We start from the raw sequence: 16727 nt of genomic DNA, 5'->3' as shown, positions 1-16727 counted from the left end.
AGCTGAGGTTGGCAGTATTGATGGCCACATAAAATCCTGTAGGTGGATTTCCTGCCTGAAATTTTTTGGGACATGGTCAGCCCACTTGTACTTAGAGTCTATTGAGACGCATGGGGAAAGTTCAGTAGCTTTAACTGCACACGTCATTTGTTTGGCAAATGCATAAGCTGTGAGGAGACTTCATTTGCTGACCATTGAAGCCCATCAGACATGTTACTCTCAGGATGTCAGTTTCAAACCACTCCCCGTCAAGCTGCTAACACCCAGCTGGCTGTGTCCTAATGCCTTTCACACAGTCCCATGGCCTTTTCAGGGTTTCTCAATGTTAAGGACTGCTTCTAGTCACAGTGTGGCCAACACTCCCAATGCGAGATGTTGGGGCTACAGAGCTGGTCTCAGTCTGATTGGTCAGGAGCATGTTCTTCTGAGAAAGCAGCAAAAATCTCACCTAGAAGTAATTAATGTCACACCCAGCATTAAATTGTTGCTGCTAGCCATTAGGATATTGGAAAAAATACAAGCACATGCAGCATTTTAGCTTGGGAAGGAGACCATGGAACCATATAAAATCGAGCCCAACACATGGAAAATTCAGCCCACCAACTCAGTTATTGTCCCAGTGTGATAAATTTTCATCTTTAGTGCTCCATGTACAGAAGCGTATATCAGGAATTGGTGCCATCTCCTTCACCGTGGTTTCAAAAGAAAGAAGATCGTGAGGCAGGTACAACCGTGCTTGGATTCTCAATAATCAGGATTCCAATGCCCTGCAGTTGCAGCAAATCACACATAATTTGTTCAACCCAGTGGATAGAAAATCACCAGCTGCTTGTCCCTGATAGCCCCAAGGTGCGAGTGCCATGGGTCATGACACCAAATATATTCCTATTCATGGAGAAACATGAAAATCAAAGATGGAGAATTTACATGATCAATCACCTTCAACTCTGCATCATTTTTGTGCTTGAGTGGACTTGAATCTACAATCATATGTCTCAGATGCAGGAGTTGCTTACAGCCGAGTTATGGCTGACACTAAATATTAAAAAAGACAATAGCTGTTGAGAAGTACAGTAGTACTATTAGGATAAGTCAAAACACAATGGAAGAAGTGGTCTTTCTCTATTCTGTATAATTCTGTATTCCATCTATTCTCTAAATTCCCACACCAATTTGGTGGATGCTTTATGATCAACATATACGAAACATGCAGTGGGTCAAGAAGATATCTTACCACCACCTTCTCAGAGTGGTACAAATGGATAATAAATGTCACCATTACCTATGCCACCCATACTTTGAGGATGAATTTTAAAATACCGGTTTCTAGCATTTTTGTGACAATATTTCTTATTTCAATTCATCTTTTTTTTCCCTTTGTTTAGCTGCCATTCTTTTTGAATATGGACAGGATGTTGGTGATCAATTGCTACCAAAAACAGCATCTGATGTCGTCTCTCCCATTTTTAAGCCAGAGATTGACTTCACTTTTGGAAAAACTCGTTATCCTTTAATTTATGTAAGTGCTCAAAGTGATTTTCACTGAAGCTTTAGTTCATCACAGTTTTACCAGTTATAGTGATGCAGTCAGACAACCTCCCCATCTGAGAACAATTAATGTTTGTTTAACACCTTACCTCACCCACCACCCCCAAGGTTTAATTTGGGAAAGGTTCATGCCAAATGACCACTCCAACATGTTACTTTGGACAGGCAATATTAACCTTTCAAGTAACACAGAAGCATTCTTTTCCTTTTGCTGTATGTCATCCTGTAATATATAGGAGTCTTAAATTTTCAGTATACAACTCTTTTTTACCTTATGCAAATGTATTCGTTCTGAATTTTCTGTGTTCTGTATAAGTGCCTCCTGCTGCTCGGGCACTAGCTTAGGTACAGTTTGTTGTTTCCAATCAGTTGTTTCCATGTGTGCTAAATCATATTTTGACTTTGTAAGATGGGCCTTTCCCCAATTGTGAATTTTTATTTCTGGTCTTTGTCCTTTTTCATGACTATGCTAACTCAGAGTTATAATCATTATCTTGAGAAGATCTCTCCTACTGATATCCCTTCAACCTAATAAATCCTCATTCCACAAAATTACTTCCAAAACTTGCACTTCTCTTGTCGGTCTCACTATGTACTGGCTAAAAAATGTTCCCCTGAATGCAGTTTACAGACTTGGTCCTTTATATTACTTTATATTGATTTCATCCCAATTAATAACAAGGTAGTTGAAATCTTATACTAATATAACCATAATAATTCCAGGCTTCTCAGCAGTTTCCAAAAATGCTTGCACTCTATATCCATCTAAGGGTATAGAATTGTATTCTGTTGTTTACTTCCAACAATGTCAAAGTCTTTTTTGGTCCTTAAATCAATGCTATGGCCACTTTAAATAATCCTTCTAGTAAATATACCTCCTCATGGCAGTGAATGCTTCTTTTAACTCATATTTTGAAAACCCTCCCTTTTTAAACTATATCCTGTCTGAAAAACTAGTGATCAAAATATTGACTTACCATTCCTACCTGTCTTTACGCTATGATCTAGCAATAGCCATAATGTTATCGTTCTAAGTGTCCATGTGTGCCTTTAGCTTATCTGTCTTATTCATTACCCTCATTCTATTAGCATGCATCCTTGTAATCATAAATAAATTATTTATTGCATATTTTCTTGCTTTTGTTTCCCCAGCCTTTCGTACTTAATTATACGTTTTTTTGATCTTTTTTCAGCTTTTTTTCTCTCTACTCTGAATCTGTGCTCAATTTCACATCCCTCTGTCAAATTGGTTTTCAAATTCTCAACTGGGGGAGCAAACTGGTCTTTGTCAGTGTTTGTCATATCACTGTGGTGATGTAACCCATCCCTTTGAGTATGTCATACCTTCACCAAAATTGACCCAAACGCCTAGGAATCTAACGCCTTCCCTCCTGTATTATGTCACCGGCAGCACATCCATCTGCACTATCTACCTCACACTATACTCAGTCATGTGTGCCAGTAAATAGTCTAGAGATAACAAGCTTGAGTTTATGTTTTAAATTTCTTTCTCAACTGCCTAAAATTTGGTCTGAAGGCTCTAACTCCTCTTTACTAACCATCCTTGGTTCTGAAGTAGACCACAAAATCTGGTTGTTTACTTTCCTCATTCAGAATGGTTTGCAGTCACCCAGTGACAATCTTGACTGTGGCACCAAGATACAGAAAATCATTCTGGAGACATGTCTGGGACTACAAAACTGCAGTCCTTTCCCTTAATTATTGAATCCCTTGTCATTATTTTTCTGTTCTTTCTCCTCTGCCCTCTGCAGCAGAGCTACATGTGTTGAAGTGGCCTTTACTCTGACTTTACTTCACCGTGGAAACATTATCAGGCAGTATTTGAAACACAATACGCACTCCTGCATTACATGCCTCATTCTCTTTGTTCATTTGGCAGTCACCAGCTTGGGAGAGGGCGGGGAGTTAGGTTTGTGGCAGAGTGGTGGTGGTGGGAGGTTGATGGAAAGCACAGGGTGGGATGGCATTTCAGAGAATGGAGGATGTAAAATGACATAGGAGGAGAGAACATTTAGCTGGAGTATGATTGGCATAGGTGGGGATTGGCAGGTGATGGTGAGCTGCAATAGCAAGGGAGGGATCAAAAAGGAAGGATGGAATAACATGGCATGGGGAAGGATGGCATGGGAATCATGGAATGGGATAGCATGGGGAGATTGTGATTGCATGGGAAGGAGGTGATGTGTGGAATGGATGTGATTGATTAAGTCTACAAAATAGACTGCATATGTTTTGTAGGTGTCTGCTGGTATTGTTTAGATTTTGGTGATATTATTTTCCCTTTGCAGTTTGTTTAAATTACTTTTTAAGGCACAAATCATCTTTTTTTGATTGACAGTTCACAGACAACGGTTTGATCGTTTTTCCGGCATCAGAGACTGAGATTTTCGATTATACAAATCCATTTAATGAATTTACTGCAAGTACTGTACCACCAATGATTGCTGTGTTTTGGAGTGATGCAGACATCTCAGGCAGCATTGGAAATGTTTTCTATCAGGTACAAGATTTATTAAACAATGATCAAAATTTATATTGAGAATCAGTGGAATTAAATTTGATCAATGTAATTGCTCAAAAATCTTGAAAATTACGTGTGAGCGTATCAGTAAAGTGTAGGGTGACTTCTTTATCAGACTGAAGCAATATCTGAATGTACCAGTAGTTATTCCAGTGAAACAACATTCATGCATCCAAATTATGAAATCACAAAATAATTGGAAATATGATGTGCATTTGTCATGATTTTTCCAGCGTTTGTGCACAATTCAAAAAATGAAGTTGCAATTAATATAATAGAGTCATAAAGTCATAGAGATGGAAACAGACCCTTCGGTCCAACCCGTCCATGCCGACCAGATATTCCAACCCAATCTAGTCCCACCTGCCAGCCCCCACCCCATATCCCTCCAAACCCTTCCTATTCATATACCCATCCAAATGCCTCTTAACTGTTGCAATTGTACCAGCCTCCACCACTTCCTCTGGCAGCTCATCCCATACATGTACCACCCTCTGTGTGAAAACTTTGCCCCTGAGGTCCCTTTTATATCTTTCCCCTCTCACCTGAAAGCTATGCCCTCTAGTCCTGGACTTCCCAACCCCAGGGAAAAGACTTGGTCTATTTATCCTATCCATGCCCCTCATAATTTTGTAAATCTCCATAAGGTCACCCCTCAGCCTCCGACGCTCCAGGGAAAACACCCCCAGCCTGTTCAGCCTCTCACCCACATCCTGTACAGCCGCAACATATCCTTCCAACTCCGACCAATAAAAGAAAGCATACCAAACGCCTTCTTCACTATCCTATCTACCTGCGACCACACTTTTAAGCAGCTATGAACCTGCATTCCAAGATGTCTTCTCAGCAACACTCGCCAGGACCTTACCATTAAGTGTATAAGTCCTGCTAAGATTTGCTTTCCTAAAATGCAGCAGCTTGCATTTATGTGAATTAAACTCCATCTGCCACTTCTCAGCCCATTGGCCCATCTGGTCAAGATCCTGTGAAATCTGAGGTAACCCTCTTCGCTGTCCACTACACCTCCAATTTTAGTGCCATCTGCAAACTTACTAACTGTATCTCTTATGTTCGCATCCAAATCATTTATGTAAATGACAAAAAGTAGAGGACCCAGCACCGATCCTTGTGGAACTCCACCGGTCACAGGCCTCCAGTCTGAAAAACAACCCTTCACCAACTCCCTCCATATTCTACCTTTGAGCCAATTCTGTATCCAAATGACTAGTTCTCCCTGTATTATGTGAGATCTAACCTTGCTAATCAGTCTCCCATGGGGAACCTTGTCGAACACCTTACTGAAGTCCATATAAATCACATCTACCACTCTGCCCTCATCAATCCTCTTTGTTACTTCCTCAAAAAACTCACTCAAGTTTGTGAGACACGATTTCCCACGCACAAAACCATGTTGACTATCCCTAATCTGTCCTTGCCTTTCCAAATACATGTACATCCTGTCCCTCAGGATTCCCTCCACTAACTTGCCCATCAGTAAGGTCAGGCTCACTAGTCTATAGTTTCCTGGCTTGTCCTTACCACCCTTCTTAAACAGCCTTTCCCAAACTCACAATATGCTGCATAGCCAATTAGGTTTATCAGAAGTATCATAGCTGTAACGTCATGAATTACAGCAGCCATTACGTAAACAATAAAGTCTTGTAAATAGCAACAACATAATTGTGTGACTCATCTGTTGTCATTTTTTTCACTCACTCATTGGCCATGGGCATCATTGGCTGACCAGCATTTATTGCCTGTCCCTAGCTGCCCTTCAGAAGATGGTGGTGAGCCACCTCCTTGAACCACTGCAGTTCATGTGCTGTAGGTAAACCCACAATGCCCTGAGGGAGCAAATTCCAGGATTTTCATGCAGCAACAGTGAAGGAACAGTCATATATTTCCAAGTCAGGATAAGGAGTGCTTTGGAGGAGAACTTGCAGATGGTGGTGTTTCCATGAATCAACTGCCCTTGTTCTTCTCGTTGAAAGTGGTCATGGGTTTAGAAAGTGCTGTCTGAGGATCATTGGTGAATTTCTATAGTGCATCTTTTAGGTAGTACATGTAGTGAGCATCAGTGGTGGAGAGTGTGGATGTAGTGCCAATCAAGCAGCCTGTTTTGTCTTGGATGATGTCAAGATGCTTGAGTGTTGATGGACCTGCACTCATCCAGGCAAATGGGGAGTATTCCATCACACTGCTGGGTTGTGCCTTGTGGACGGTACAAACTGGAGAGTCAGGAGGTGAATTACTTGGCACGGTATTCCTAATCTCTGACCTACTCTTGTAGCCGTTGTATTTATATGGTGTGTCCAGTTGAGTTTCTGGTCAATGGTAACCTCAAGATGTTGATTCAATGATTGAATTCATTAAATATCAAAAAGCAGTGATTAGATTATTTCCCTCTATTCCCTTCCTACTCATGTATTCATCCAGATGCTTCTTGAATGTTACTACAGTGTCTGCTTCCATCACCTCCTCTGGCAATGCATTCCAGGCACTTACCACCCTTCGTGTGAAAAACTTGCCCCGCACATCTCTTTTAAACATCCCCCCCAACTCCTTGAATCTGTGTCCCCTAGTAATTGATCCCTCCACCTGGGAATAAGCCTCATACTTTCCACTCTATCCATGCCATTCACAATCTTATAATCTTCTATTAGGTCACCATCAACCTCCTGCATTTCAATGAAAACAAACATAGTCTATCCAACCATTTTTCATAGCTAAAATCCCCTATACCAGGTAAACCTTTTCTGTACCAAAGCGTCTCCAAAGCGTCCACATCCTCTTGTAATGTGATGACCAGAACTGTACACAGTATTCCAAGTGTGGCCTATCTAAAGTTCTATGACGTTGCAGCATAACCTGTTTATCTCTATATTCAATGCACCTTCCAATGAGGGCAAGCATGCCATAAGCCTTTTTTACTACCCTATCTATCTGTGGTGCTACCTTCAGTGATCTGTTGCCCTGCACACTCAGATCCCTCTGCTTATCAATACTCCTTAGGGTTCAGCATTCACTGTATAATTTCTACTTGTTTCTGACCTTCCAAAATGCATCACCTCACATTTATCCAGATTAAACTATATCTGCCATTTTTTTCTGCCCATGTCTCCAACTGATCTATATTCTGCTGTGTCCTAGACCAGCACAGTTTCCTCCAAATCATTGCTGCAAAAACTTTAGACATCCTTTGCACTCTTCCATCATTGAGGATGGGGATCTTTGTGGAGCCTCCTCCTCCAGTGAGTTGTTTAATTGTCCTTCACCATTCACAACTGGATGTGGCAGAACTGCAGAGCTTAGCTGTGATCCTTTTGTTCTGAGACTGCTTAGCTATTTCTATCACTTTCTGCTTGTGCTGTTTGGCATGTAAGTAGTCCTGTTTGGTAGCTTCACCAGGTTGATACCTAATTTTTAGCTGTGCCTGGTGCTGCTACTAGCATGCCCTCCTGCACTCTCCATTGAACCAAGGTTGATCTCCTCGCTTGGTGGTAATGGTTTAGTAGGGGAAATGAACAATGAGGTTACTGATTATGCTGGAGTACAGATTGGCTGCTGTTGATAGACCACTGCACCTCATGAATGCCCAGTCTTGAGTTGCTGTGTTTGTTTGAAGCCTGTCCCATTTAGCATGGTGATGGAGCAACATAACATGATAGAGGGTATCCTCAGTGTGAAGGCGGGACTTCATCTTCACAAGGACTGTGAGGTGGCCACTATTACAGATATTGTCATGGACACATACATGTACAGTCTGCAGATTGGGGGGGTGGGGTCAAGTCTGTTTTTCCCTCACTACCTGCTGCAGGCCCGGTCTCATAGTTATATCCTTTAGGACCCAATCAGCTTGATCAGTAGTGCTGCTGTTGAGCCATTCTTGGTGGAGAACATTGAAATTCCAGGGTACATTTTGCACCTCTCTATATCATTGATATCAATTTAAAATCAAACAATTCCTAATTTTTCTTAAAGCCAGCCTGTTAGGTCTGAAGCTCTTCTTATTCAGTCAGGTCATTGAAAATTATATTTACACCAACAATCCCAAGAACACGTTAGCCCATAAACTGCAGCTGTTACAAGTTTGAGGCATTTAGGAAATGAGGAATTATTGAAGAATGTAAAATTGTTTATTCTGGAGCAGAGGAGGCTCAGTGGAAAAAGTGTTCAATTTTTCAGAATCTTTAAGGAATGAGTAAAGTGAACCCTGACGATATGTCTAAGTTTACCCAAAACCCAAAAGGCACAAACTCAAGCTTAAAACATAGTTTAAATTTAATAACTTTAAGCAGATAGGGGTAAAAGTGACAGCTTAAAAAATAATTGGTCAATTGAAAAAGTTTAAGGTTTAAAGGGGTGCACATTTGAGCGATCGCCATTTGCACTGTCACTCCAGTGATTTACTGCAAGATACCAGAAATAGTTGCTCATTATTGAGACTAGCCAATGATCATCACAAGTCCTGTAATTCCTTATGTTAGTGTGATAATAACAACATGAGGCAATATTCATTCTGTAATCACAGCACTTTTATTTCATAGGAGTACAAAACGTATGGTTCCGAATTTTTTAACTTGACACAGAATGTAGAAAGAATAATATCTGACCAACTCAAAATTAAATATAAAGCCAAATGGACCTTAAAGATAACCTGGGATAAAGTACCGGCAGCTACTCTGGTTGAAACAAGAAGTAAGGTATGTGTGTACAAGCTTAGTATGTTTTATTCAAATAAAATGTAAAGACATTTCTAAGATTTGTAGTATTATGTATTTTCTTTTCCTCAATATTGTACTTTATTTTTCTCTTGCAATTTTGTGACTTGTGGTGACTATATTCATGTCCTTACTCTGTAATACCTAATTCTAGAATTGTTCATAATTTTTTAAGTATAAAAATATACAGTTTGTGGCACAGAAACAAACTCTTTAAGTGGTGTTTGTGCTCCATCCCAATTTATTTATTCTCATTCTAATTTATCTACCCCTGTCCTTCTATTCCTTCCTTGTCATGTATTTATCTAGCCTAACCTTAGATGCATCTGTGTTGTTCATCTCATCTACTCTGAATATTACTTGACATGCTTGATTTCAACTGGTAACTGATTAAATGACTTCATATTTGCCATGAAAGGCACATACACACTTCTAACTCTAAAATGCAAAGCAGAAAAATGAGGATTGATTACATCCAAGGACATTTAATTATTTACCCCTGAATTAATCCCCAAAATGTGTTATTAAGAGCTTTGTATCTGCATTAAAATGTGATAGCTTTTCATTCTAATCTCAGCACAACAAATGTGTTACCATACTCTCTGTTCCAAATTAATACTCTGATATCAAAAATATCTAACAATTATATTCAATACCTTAATTATAGACGAACACCTACCAAGCAGTTATCACGACAGATGGCAGCACTTCATATGTTGTAATGTTATATGAGTCTGGTGGAATGAACTGGGATGTATCAACACTTGCTTCTAAAGACCTTCTTATTGGCTTCAGCAGGTAGGTTTAGCCCTGTGTACAATAGAGAAGCTGCTCTCTTTTAGATATTATTCAGCAATAGACCATAATATCCTTATATAATGTATACTTTTCATTAATCAGTCAATTTATCACTGTCACATTGCCACCCTGCTTTTGAGAGTGTTTTTTTTAAATAATAAACTTGAATCAAATTGCATCATAACATACCTATTTATATTTGGACTAATCAACTTGACAAAGGTATCCTGGAAGGTGAATTTAGAGGATGTATTCAGGACAGTTTTTGAAACTATATATTCTGGGCCCAACCTCAATATGATATTTAATACTTAATCCTATAATGACTAAGATGATTTGGCCTTGTAATGAGGATAGGATAAATTAATTATCTCACCATAAAGGATCCTCTCTGTATGAGTCATCATAACATTGTCCGTTTAGTTGGATGGCAAAACATCTCTTGGATAATGTTAGCATAGTGGGAGATGTTTTGTAGGCATTTTGCTTTTTATCCCTTACTTTCAGCACTTGCCACGGCCTAAAAGTACAAATATTATGAAAAGGAATGTGAATGTCTTAGCCTTTCCTTGCCAGCACATAGCCTCTCTATTATCAAGCCCTATTTAGCCCCTTCCTATGTCAGTGCATGTAGATTGGATACCTCGCAATCCCAGGCTAAACTACAGCAATTCAGAGGAGGTCAGGACCACAGATGAATCACATGGCCAAAGTGATCTACTTCTGCTCAAAATATGTTCATATATACCTGCCCGTTGATCTCAAAATCAGCATCAAGATGACCAAGCCACAGCTATTATTTCAAAGTTCAAAAGACAGGTGTGGACCAACACAAACCAACAAAAAGCATAAAGCTCCATGTGATTAAAACTTGTGTTCTCAGCACCTTCCTTTTAAACTTGCAAAATATGGACAATTATGCAGTTCAGGAAAAGTGGCTGAATGGCTTCCTCTACCATCAGGTTGGATATTGATGAACCTTGCCAGGAGAGATTGTCAAATACAGATGCACAGGGGGTAGGGTTAAAGAGGAGGGGCCCCTAACATATTTGCCCTTTTGGATTAGTCACAACATTTTTTGGCTGTGTCGTGTGACCCAAATGGATGATGGCAACATTTCAAAAGGCCTGCTTCTTGGAGAGCTTGCTACTGCCACAAAATGAACAGGTCAGCCTCATCTGCAATACAAGGGCATCTATAAGCGAGACTTCAAATTGACTAGAATCAGAAATGATGCATGAGAAGTCCTTGCTGTTGTTCAGAGTTCTGAGAACCAAATACTTTGAAATTGTGTGGGCAAAAAAATAAATCCACAATACCAGCAGCTGGATGGTTAAAAAGAAATTCCGATGAAGAAAAACTATCACTTGACCTCAGGACAATGCTGGCCATCTGTGCCAGCTGCTGAAAGGATTACCCCTCATTATTGACTGGCACTGCAGGCTCTACTGGATCGATTGGGCTGACATCTAGTTCATTTATAGAGCCATAGAGATGTACTGCAGGGAAACAGACCCTTCGGTCCAACCCGTCCATGCCGACCAGATATTCCAACCCAATCTAGTCCCACTTGCCAGCACCCGGCCCATATCCCTCCAAACCCTTCCTATTCATATACCCATCCAAATGCCTCTTAAATGTTGCAATTGTACCAGCCTCCACCACTTCCCCTGGCAGTTCTTTCCATGCACTGTGTGAAAAAGTTGCCCCGTAGGTCTCTTTTATATCTTTCCCCTCTCACCCTAAACCTATGCCCTCTACTTCTGAACTTCCTGACTCCAGGGAAAAGTCTTTGCCTCTTTACCCCTTCCATGCCCCTCATAATTTTGTAACATGATGCTGGCTGCTTCTAGGCTCAACAAGTGGCCTAACATCATTCTAGGTTTGCATGTGCTCCAGATAGTACTGTTCAGAAGCTGGTTTCAGGATTTTGATCCAGCAACAATGAAGGAATGGCACTTTAGTTCCATGTCAGGATGGTGTGTGACTTGGATGGGAACTTACAGCATGGTGGTATTCCCATGTAACTGCTACCTTTGTCCTGCTATATGGTAGAGGTACCAATTTGAAAGGTACTGTCATTGGAACCTTGGTGAGTTACTGCAATGCAATGTGTCTTATAGATAGTACAGTGTGCTAGAGGAAGTGAAGGATTCTTGATGGTTATTGGTGATGCGCCTCCCAAAGCAAGTGGAGAGTACTCCATCACACTTATAATTTGTACCTTATAAGTACTGGACAGGCAGTAGGGAGATAGGAGGTGACCAACCACTTTAATGCTACAATTTGAGCAGTGAGAAAGGGTAGATTATGTGACAAAATGTTAAAGATTAAGATTTGGGACAGGGAATTCAGATAAGGATTTCATTGTGGAGGAATACTGAAGAACCCTGATGCCCATGTACTGTACATTGAAATGTTGGGAATCCTTTGGTAGAGTAGCTAACCTCCTACTGCAGAAAAGAAGTATGAAGAAATCTAGCTTCATTCTGGAAGAGAACATCACACAACCTTGGAACTCATCCTTTTCCACCATGGTAGTGACGACAGAATTCACAGACACAGTCGTGTACGGTATTGGTGTATATTTTTACAGCTTCTACTGCAGCACAGGTGAAAGCCTCAACTTCATATTGCTGCACTGAGAGATCAGTAAGAGGTCATAAGATCCATATTTGATGGCAGGGAGGTTCAGGCTGCTGCCATCATGACTGAGGATCTCAGCTCTCAAAGGGAAGGTGATGGCCTAGTGGTATTATCAATGGACTGTTAATACAGAGACCCAGTAATATCCTAGGCACCCGGGTTCGAATGCTACAAAGGTAGATGGCGGAATTTGAATTCAATTATTCATAAATAATGACCATGAATCCATTGTTGATTGTCAGGAAAAACCCATCAAACGCCTTTTAGGGAAGGAAACTGCCATCATTACCTGCTCTGGTCTACATGTGACTCCAGACCCACAGTAGTGTGGTTGACTCTTAAATGCCCCCTGGGCAATTAGAAATGGGAAATCAGTGCTGGCCTAGCCAGCAACACCTCAGCCTTTGAGTTAATTTGAAAAAAGAGGCTTGCAGGCTCACATGGCAGTCAGGAATCTGGTTTCTGATTAATTTTGAGAGTTGAGGAGATGCTGCACAATGGGAGGATCAGTCAAACCATGGTGTAAAAATCTGGTGCCCTTTCTCAGTTTGGCTGCAATAATGCCCTTACTGTTGCCTGTTACTTTTGTTGAGGCAACACCATCTGAAGTTAGACCTTCAACTCTTTCATCCTGCACTGCCATCTACAGTCTCCTCCAATTAAATTCATCATCGGTTGACTGACCATGTGGCAGCCATTGGGCTAGGAAAGTGTGGAGACACTAGGAGAGAAAAAGATATCGCCACACAGACACCAAGGGAATGTAGAAGAGTGTTTTTTTTGGATAAGTCTGTGTGTTGTTAGATGAAGTTATTCTGCAAAGGTTGTTGTGGCTTTTATGTTATAAGCAGACAAAGAAATACTGTTATGGAGCACCCCCAGTGGATAGTGAGATGGGATAAAATGTTGCTATGGTGGCGAAAGACAAGCCAGACTGCTTTGACAAACTTTACTTACCATATGTTAGTCAAAAGCACCTCACTTGTGATTTGGATGGCCGACCCATTAAACAATGCTAGTGGGGATTCTCTGCAGCTCAGAATTAGCTACACAGATTGTTGATCTTTGTAGTGATCGTTCAGCAAAATGCTTGGACAACTGTTTGCAGTCACTACCAAAATCTCCTCACACTTTGATCACACACATGGCTTACCTGTACTGATACCATGCCCAGCATAGGATGACCCATGGGATATACTGTAAATGATTCATAGTGCACACCGTGCCACTTATTCCTTTAGGGTTTCCATAATCCTGACATTATCAGTGCTGCAAAGTCCAGTTTTGCAACCTTGGAGTGGTATCACTCAACTAGGGCGGCACGGTGGCACAGTGGTTAGCACTGCTGCCTCACAGCGCCAGAGACCCGGGTTAAATTCCCGACTCAGGCGACTGATTGTGTGGAGTTTGCACATTCTCCCCATGTCTGCGTGGGTTTCCTCCGGGTGCTCCGGTTTCCTCCCACAGTCCAAAGATGTGCAGGTCAGGTGAATTGCCCATGCTAAATTGCCCGTAGTGTTAGGTAAAGGGGTAAATGTACGGGAATGGGTGGGTTACGCTTCGGCGGGTCGGTGTGGACTTGTTGGGCCGAAGGGCCTGTTTCCACACTGTAAGTAATCTAAAAAAAAAAATCTAGTAATTATCTATGGCAAAAGCCTTGTAAACCTTGAAGAGTTTGGAGAGGGCAGAATTATTTGGATGGATACTTCATGGAAAATCTGGCGTTAACTTGAAGGATTCACACTTGATCACATGTAATCTGACTGTTTCCAAACTTTAAGAAAATTAAAGAGATTCAGATCGTTATACAAAATTATACAAGGATGTTGTTAATTGCAGTCAGCACTTTAACCATCCTACCAATGCAAAATGATTTCTGCTCTACTGTTGCTTCAATCTATATAAGTTCCTCACCTTTCTAGAGAAGTAATATTGCATAAGCCTCTTTCATCACCTAAACTCTCAGCAAGCATGGCAAATAGTTCAGTTCAAACTGTAAGTCATGACAAGTTGGAAACCCAAGAGAAACACATGTTGCCTCGAAGCCATGTACAAAATGGCCACTATAATTTTCATGCAAGTTACATACTAAAAGCAAACAGCAATTATGTGACCAAATTACATTAATGTTTTCCTTTTTTTTGTCATAGTGGCGATGGATTCTTTATGAACGACGAGCAAATAAAACTTCCTACAGTTGCTGAAAGATTTCGACCTGATAAATATACTGGGACAAATACAGGTTTATTTCCCTTTATTCTATTTTAAGAGGAAATCATAGCTGGGATATTTTTTCTTATTATCTAAATTTTAGAAATCCATGATTAATGTGAATTGAGTACTTACCTGGTAAGTACTCATTCTAAATCATTGCAGTTCTTTGATTTGGTGATCAACATTCAAAGTATAATTGACTCGTAAATAATTCTAATTTCAAATTCAGATCTTATACTTTTAAAAAGTATTTTTAATATTACTATAATGCATTCAGAATATCTAAATATGCAAGGGATATAGGAATTTACAGTGTAATCAGTTCCATCACAGCTCTAATCCTTCACCTCAGTAAACTTGTTTAGCACTGGTCAGGTGTCTGGTCCAAATATAAAATATTTTTATGAAAATATAAATTTCTCATTGAAGCCTGGCCCTGGCAACTCATGGGTTCAGTCAAGTTTGCCAATTTTGAATTGCAACCCTAATGCAGGAGAATGCCAAAAGATCCATCTGTAATTAAATGCCAGTATGACAATTTAATTTCATGCTTGGATCATATGAAGTGAATATACAATTGTTACTATTTTGAGATTAGTGCTGAAATCTGAATTGAAATCTATTTTGTATTTCCTTAGATTTGAAAGGCCTACGACTGTACAAACTGACTGAGGGCACACCACAGATTAATTACAAAGCAGACTGCTTGAGTTGGTTTAGTTCAGAGCCAAATCCATCTCAGTGGAACCAAGGTTTACTTTCCTGTCCATGCAGTTTTCCTCAAGGACAAGTAGACAATCGATTCCGAAGGTCCAGTCAAGGTATGGATTTATTATACAAGAATAAAAATGCTGGAAAATCTCAGCAGGGTAGCCAGCATCTGTAGAGAGAAACAGGTAATTTTCAGGTCAGAGATCTTTCAGCAGAATCAGGATATCTTAAATTGTTTGGAATTTTTTTAGTACAAACCATGGTCATGTTTTTTTTTCAGAAAGAAAATGAACAACTAAAGCCAAGTAGTGCTAATTCTCTGGATGTTATCTGTCTGCAATGGCTATGATTTCTTTGATTTGAAAGTACATTCTCAAAACAGTGCACTAAGAAAACTTATAACTTATAACAGCAAAAGCTGTTATGAACCAAAGGCAATAACAGAACAAATTCTCTATTTGGAAGCATGTTATTTACAAATGTGTCATCAATTCACTTATTGTACATAGCACCTGCATGCATGAAGATATAACTGATACCTTCTCATCATATCATAATTTGGAACAATTGAAAGCATGCTATTGATAAATTTGTGTCTGACACCAGATATCATTTGGTGGTGCTAACTTGTCAAAGCAATTGCAATGAATTCTGTCATAAAGTGGTCTTTTGTTGAATTTACCAGATGCTACAACCAAAGTTCTTCGTAGTACCAGCCCAAATGCAATTGGTGCTGGCCAACGGTGTGTTTACAGTAGGAGGAATGCATTTCTTGAAGGTTGGCAGGAACGTTACTGGACAGCTAGACCATCAGATCCCTCAAGTCTGAACAAGAGTATGTTTTTATTTGAAATTGTTACAAAATATTTTTCCACTTTGTCTGATAACTTCATAGGTGTATACAACTGTACAATTCATGCAATTATCAATTTTTCCTCACAGGATTTGACCTAGATCCATACAACTGGTGCTGTGTAAACATTGACAACCCATTATTCTGTGACTATTACAGAATCAAAAGACCAAGCATTAGCTGTTTAACCTACAGGCCACCAACCCGAGGTAACTTACATTTTAAGTAACAAGGCTAACTGCTTCAATAAAGATAATCATTAAAATATTGAGTAGCAAAGCTGATAATTTCTTTATTAAAGTTCACATTAAAAATCAAGTGGTTTATAACAATCTGTGCCAAAATACATTGTAAACTATTTTATTTTTATGATAAAATATTATTAAAACTTTTAATATTTCTGTACAGTTCCATTTATTCCTATAAATAGTGATGTGACATATTTGTATTATCAATTACATACACAACAAAAGCTCCTTTTCTGGCTTAGACTCTGATCCACACTGAGTCCATCATTAAAATGCATATCTATCCTTACTAGCAGAGGTTATCAGACACAACAATACATCATTTTGAGTATGGTTATTCCCTTTCCTCCTAGCCACTATCTTATCCCATAACAGATGTACTTTTGCTGCATGTGCAGAATTATTTTCAATAATTCTCAACCAGGTTGCAATCTCACCCTTCCAAC

The 16727-nt window shown here is 39.8% G+C and overlaps 1 protein-coding gene across 1 annotated transcript in view; it reads left to right on the top strand.

Moving 5' to 3' along the window:
* The window catches only part of LOC122556387 (uncharacterized), a 237644-nt gene that overhangs the window by 181427 nt on the left and 39490 nt on the right, over positions 1 to 16727 (top strand). The window contains exons 77-84 of the mRNA XM_087993952.1: positions 1386 to 1519; positions 3908 to 4069; positions 8638 to 8793; positions 9479 to 9609; positions 14406 to 14497; positions 15108 to 15290; positions 15866 to 16015; positions 16123 to 16242. Coding sequence (XP_087850078.1) covers positions 1386 to 1519; positions 3908 to 4069; positions 8638 to 8793; positions 9479 to 9609; positions 14406 to 14497; positions 15108 to 15290; positions 15866 to 16015; positions 16123 to 16242 — 1128 coding nt within the window. The remainder of the gene's footprint in view (positions 1 to 1385; positions 1520 to 3907; positions 4070 to 8637; positions 8794 to 9478; positions 9610 to 14405; positions 14498 to 15107; positions 15291 to 15865; positions 16016 to 16122; positions 16243 to 16727) is intronic.

The sequence above is a fragment of the Chiloscyllium plagiosum genome, unplaced genomic scaffold (assembly GCF_037043375.1).
Source record: "Chiloscyllium plagiosum isolate Xiang-an unplaced genomic scaffold, Cpla_swu_hap1 HiC_scaffold_13, whole genome shotgun sequence".
Lineage (NCBI taxonomy): Eukaryota > Metazoa > Chordata > Chondrichthyes > Orectolobiformes > Hemiscylliidae > Chiloscyllium > Chiloscyllium plagiosum.
Note: the sequence above shows the minus strand (reverse complement) of the source record. Positions and strands in the feature narration are given on the sequence as shown.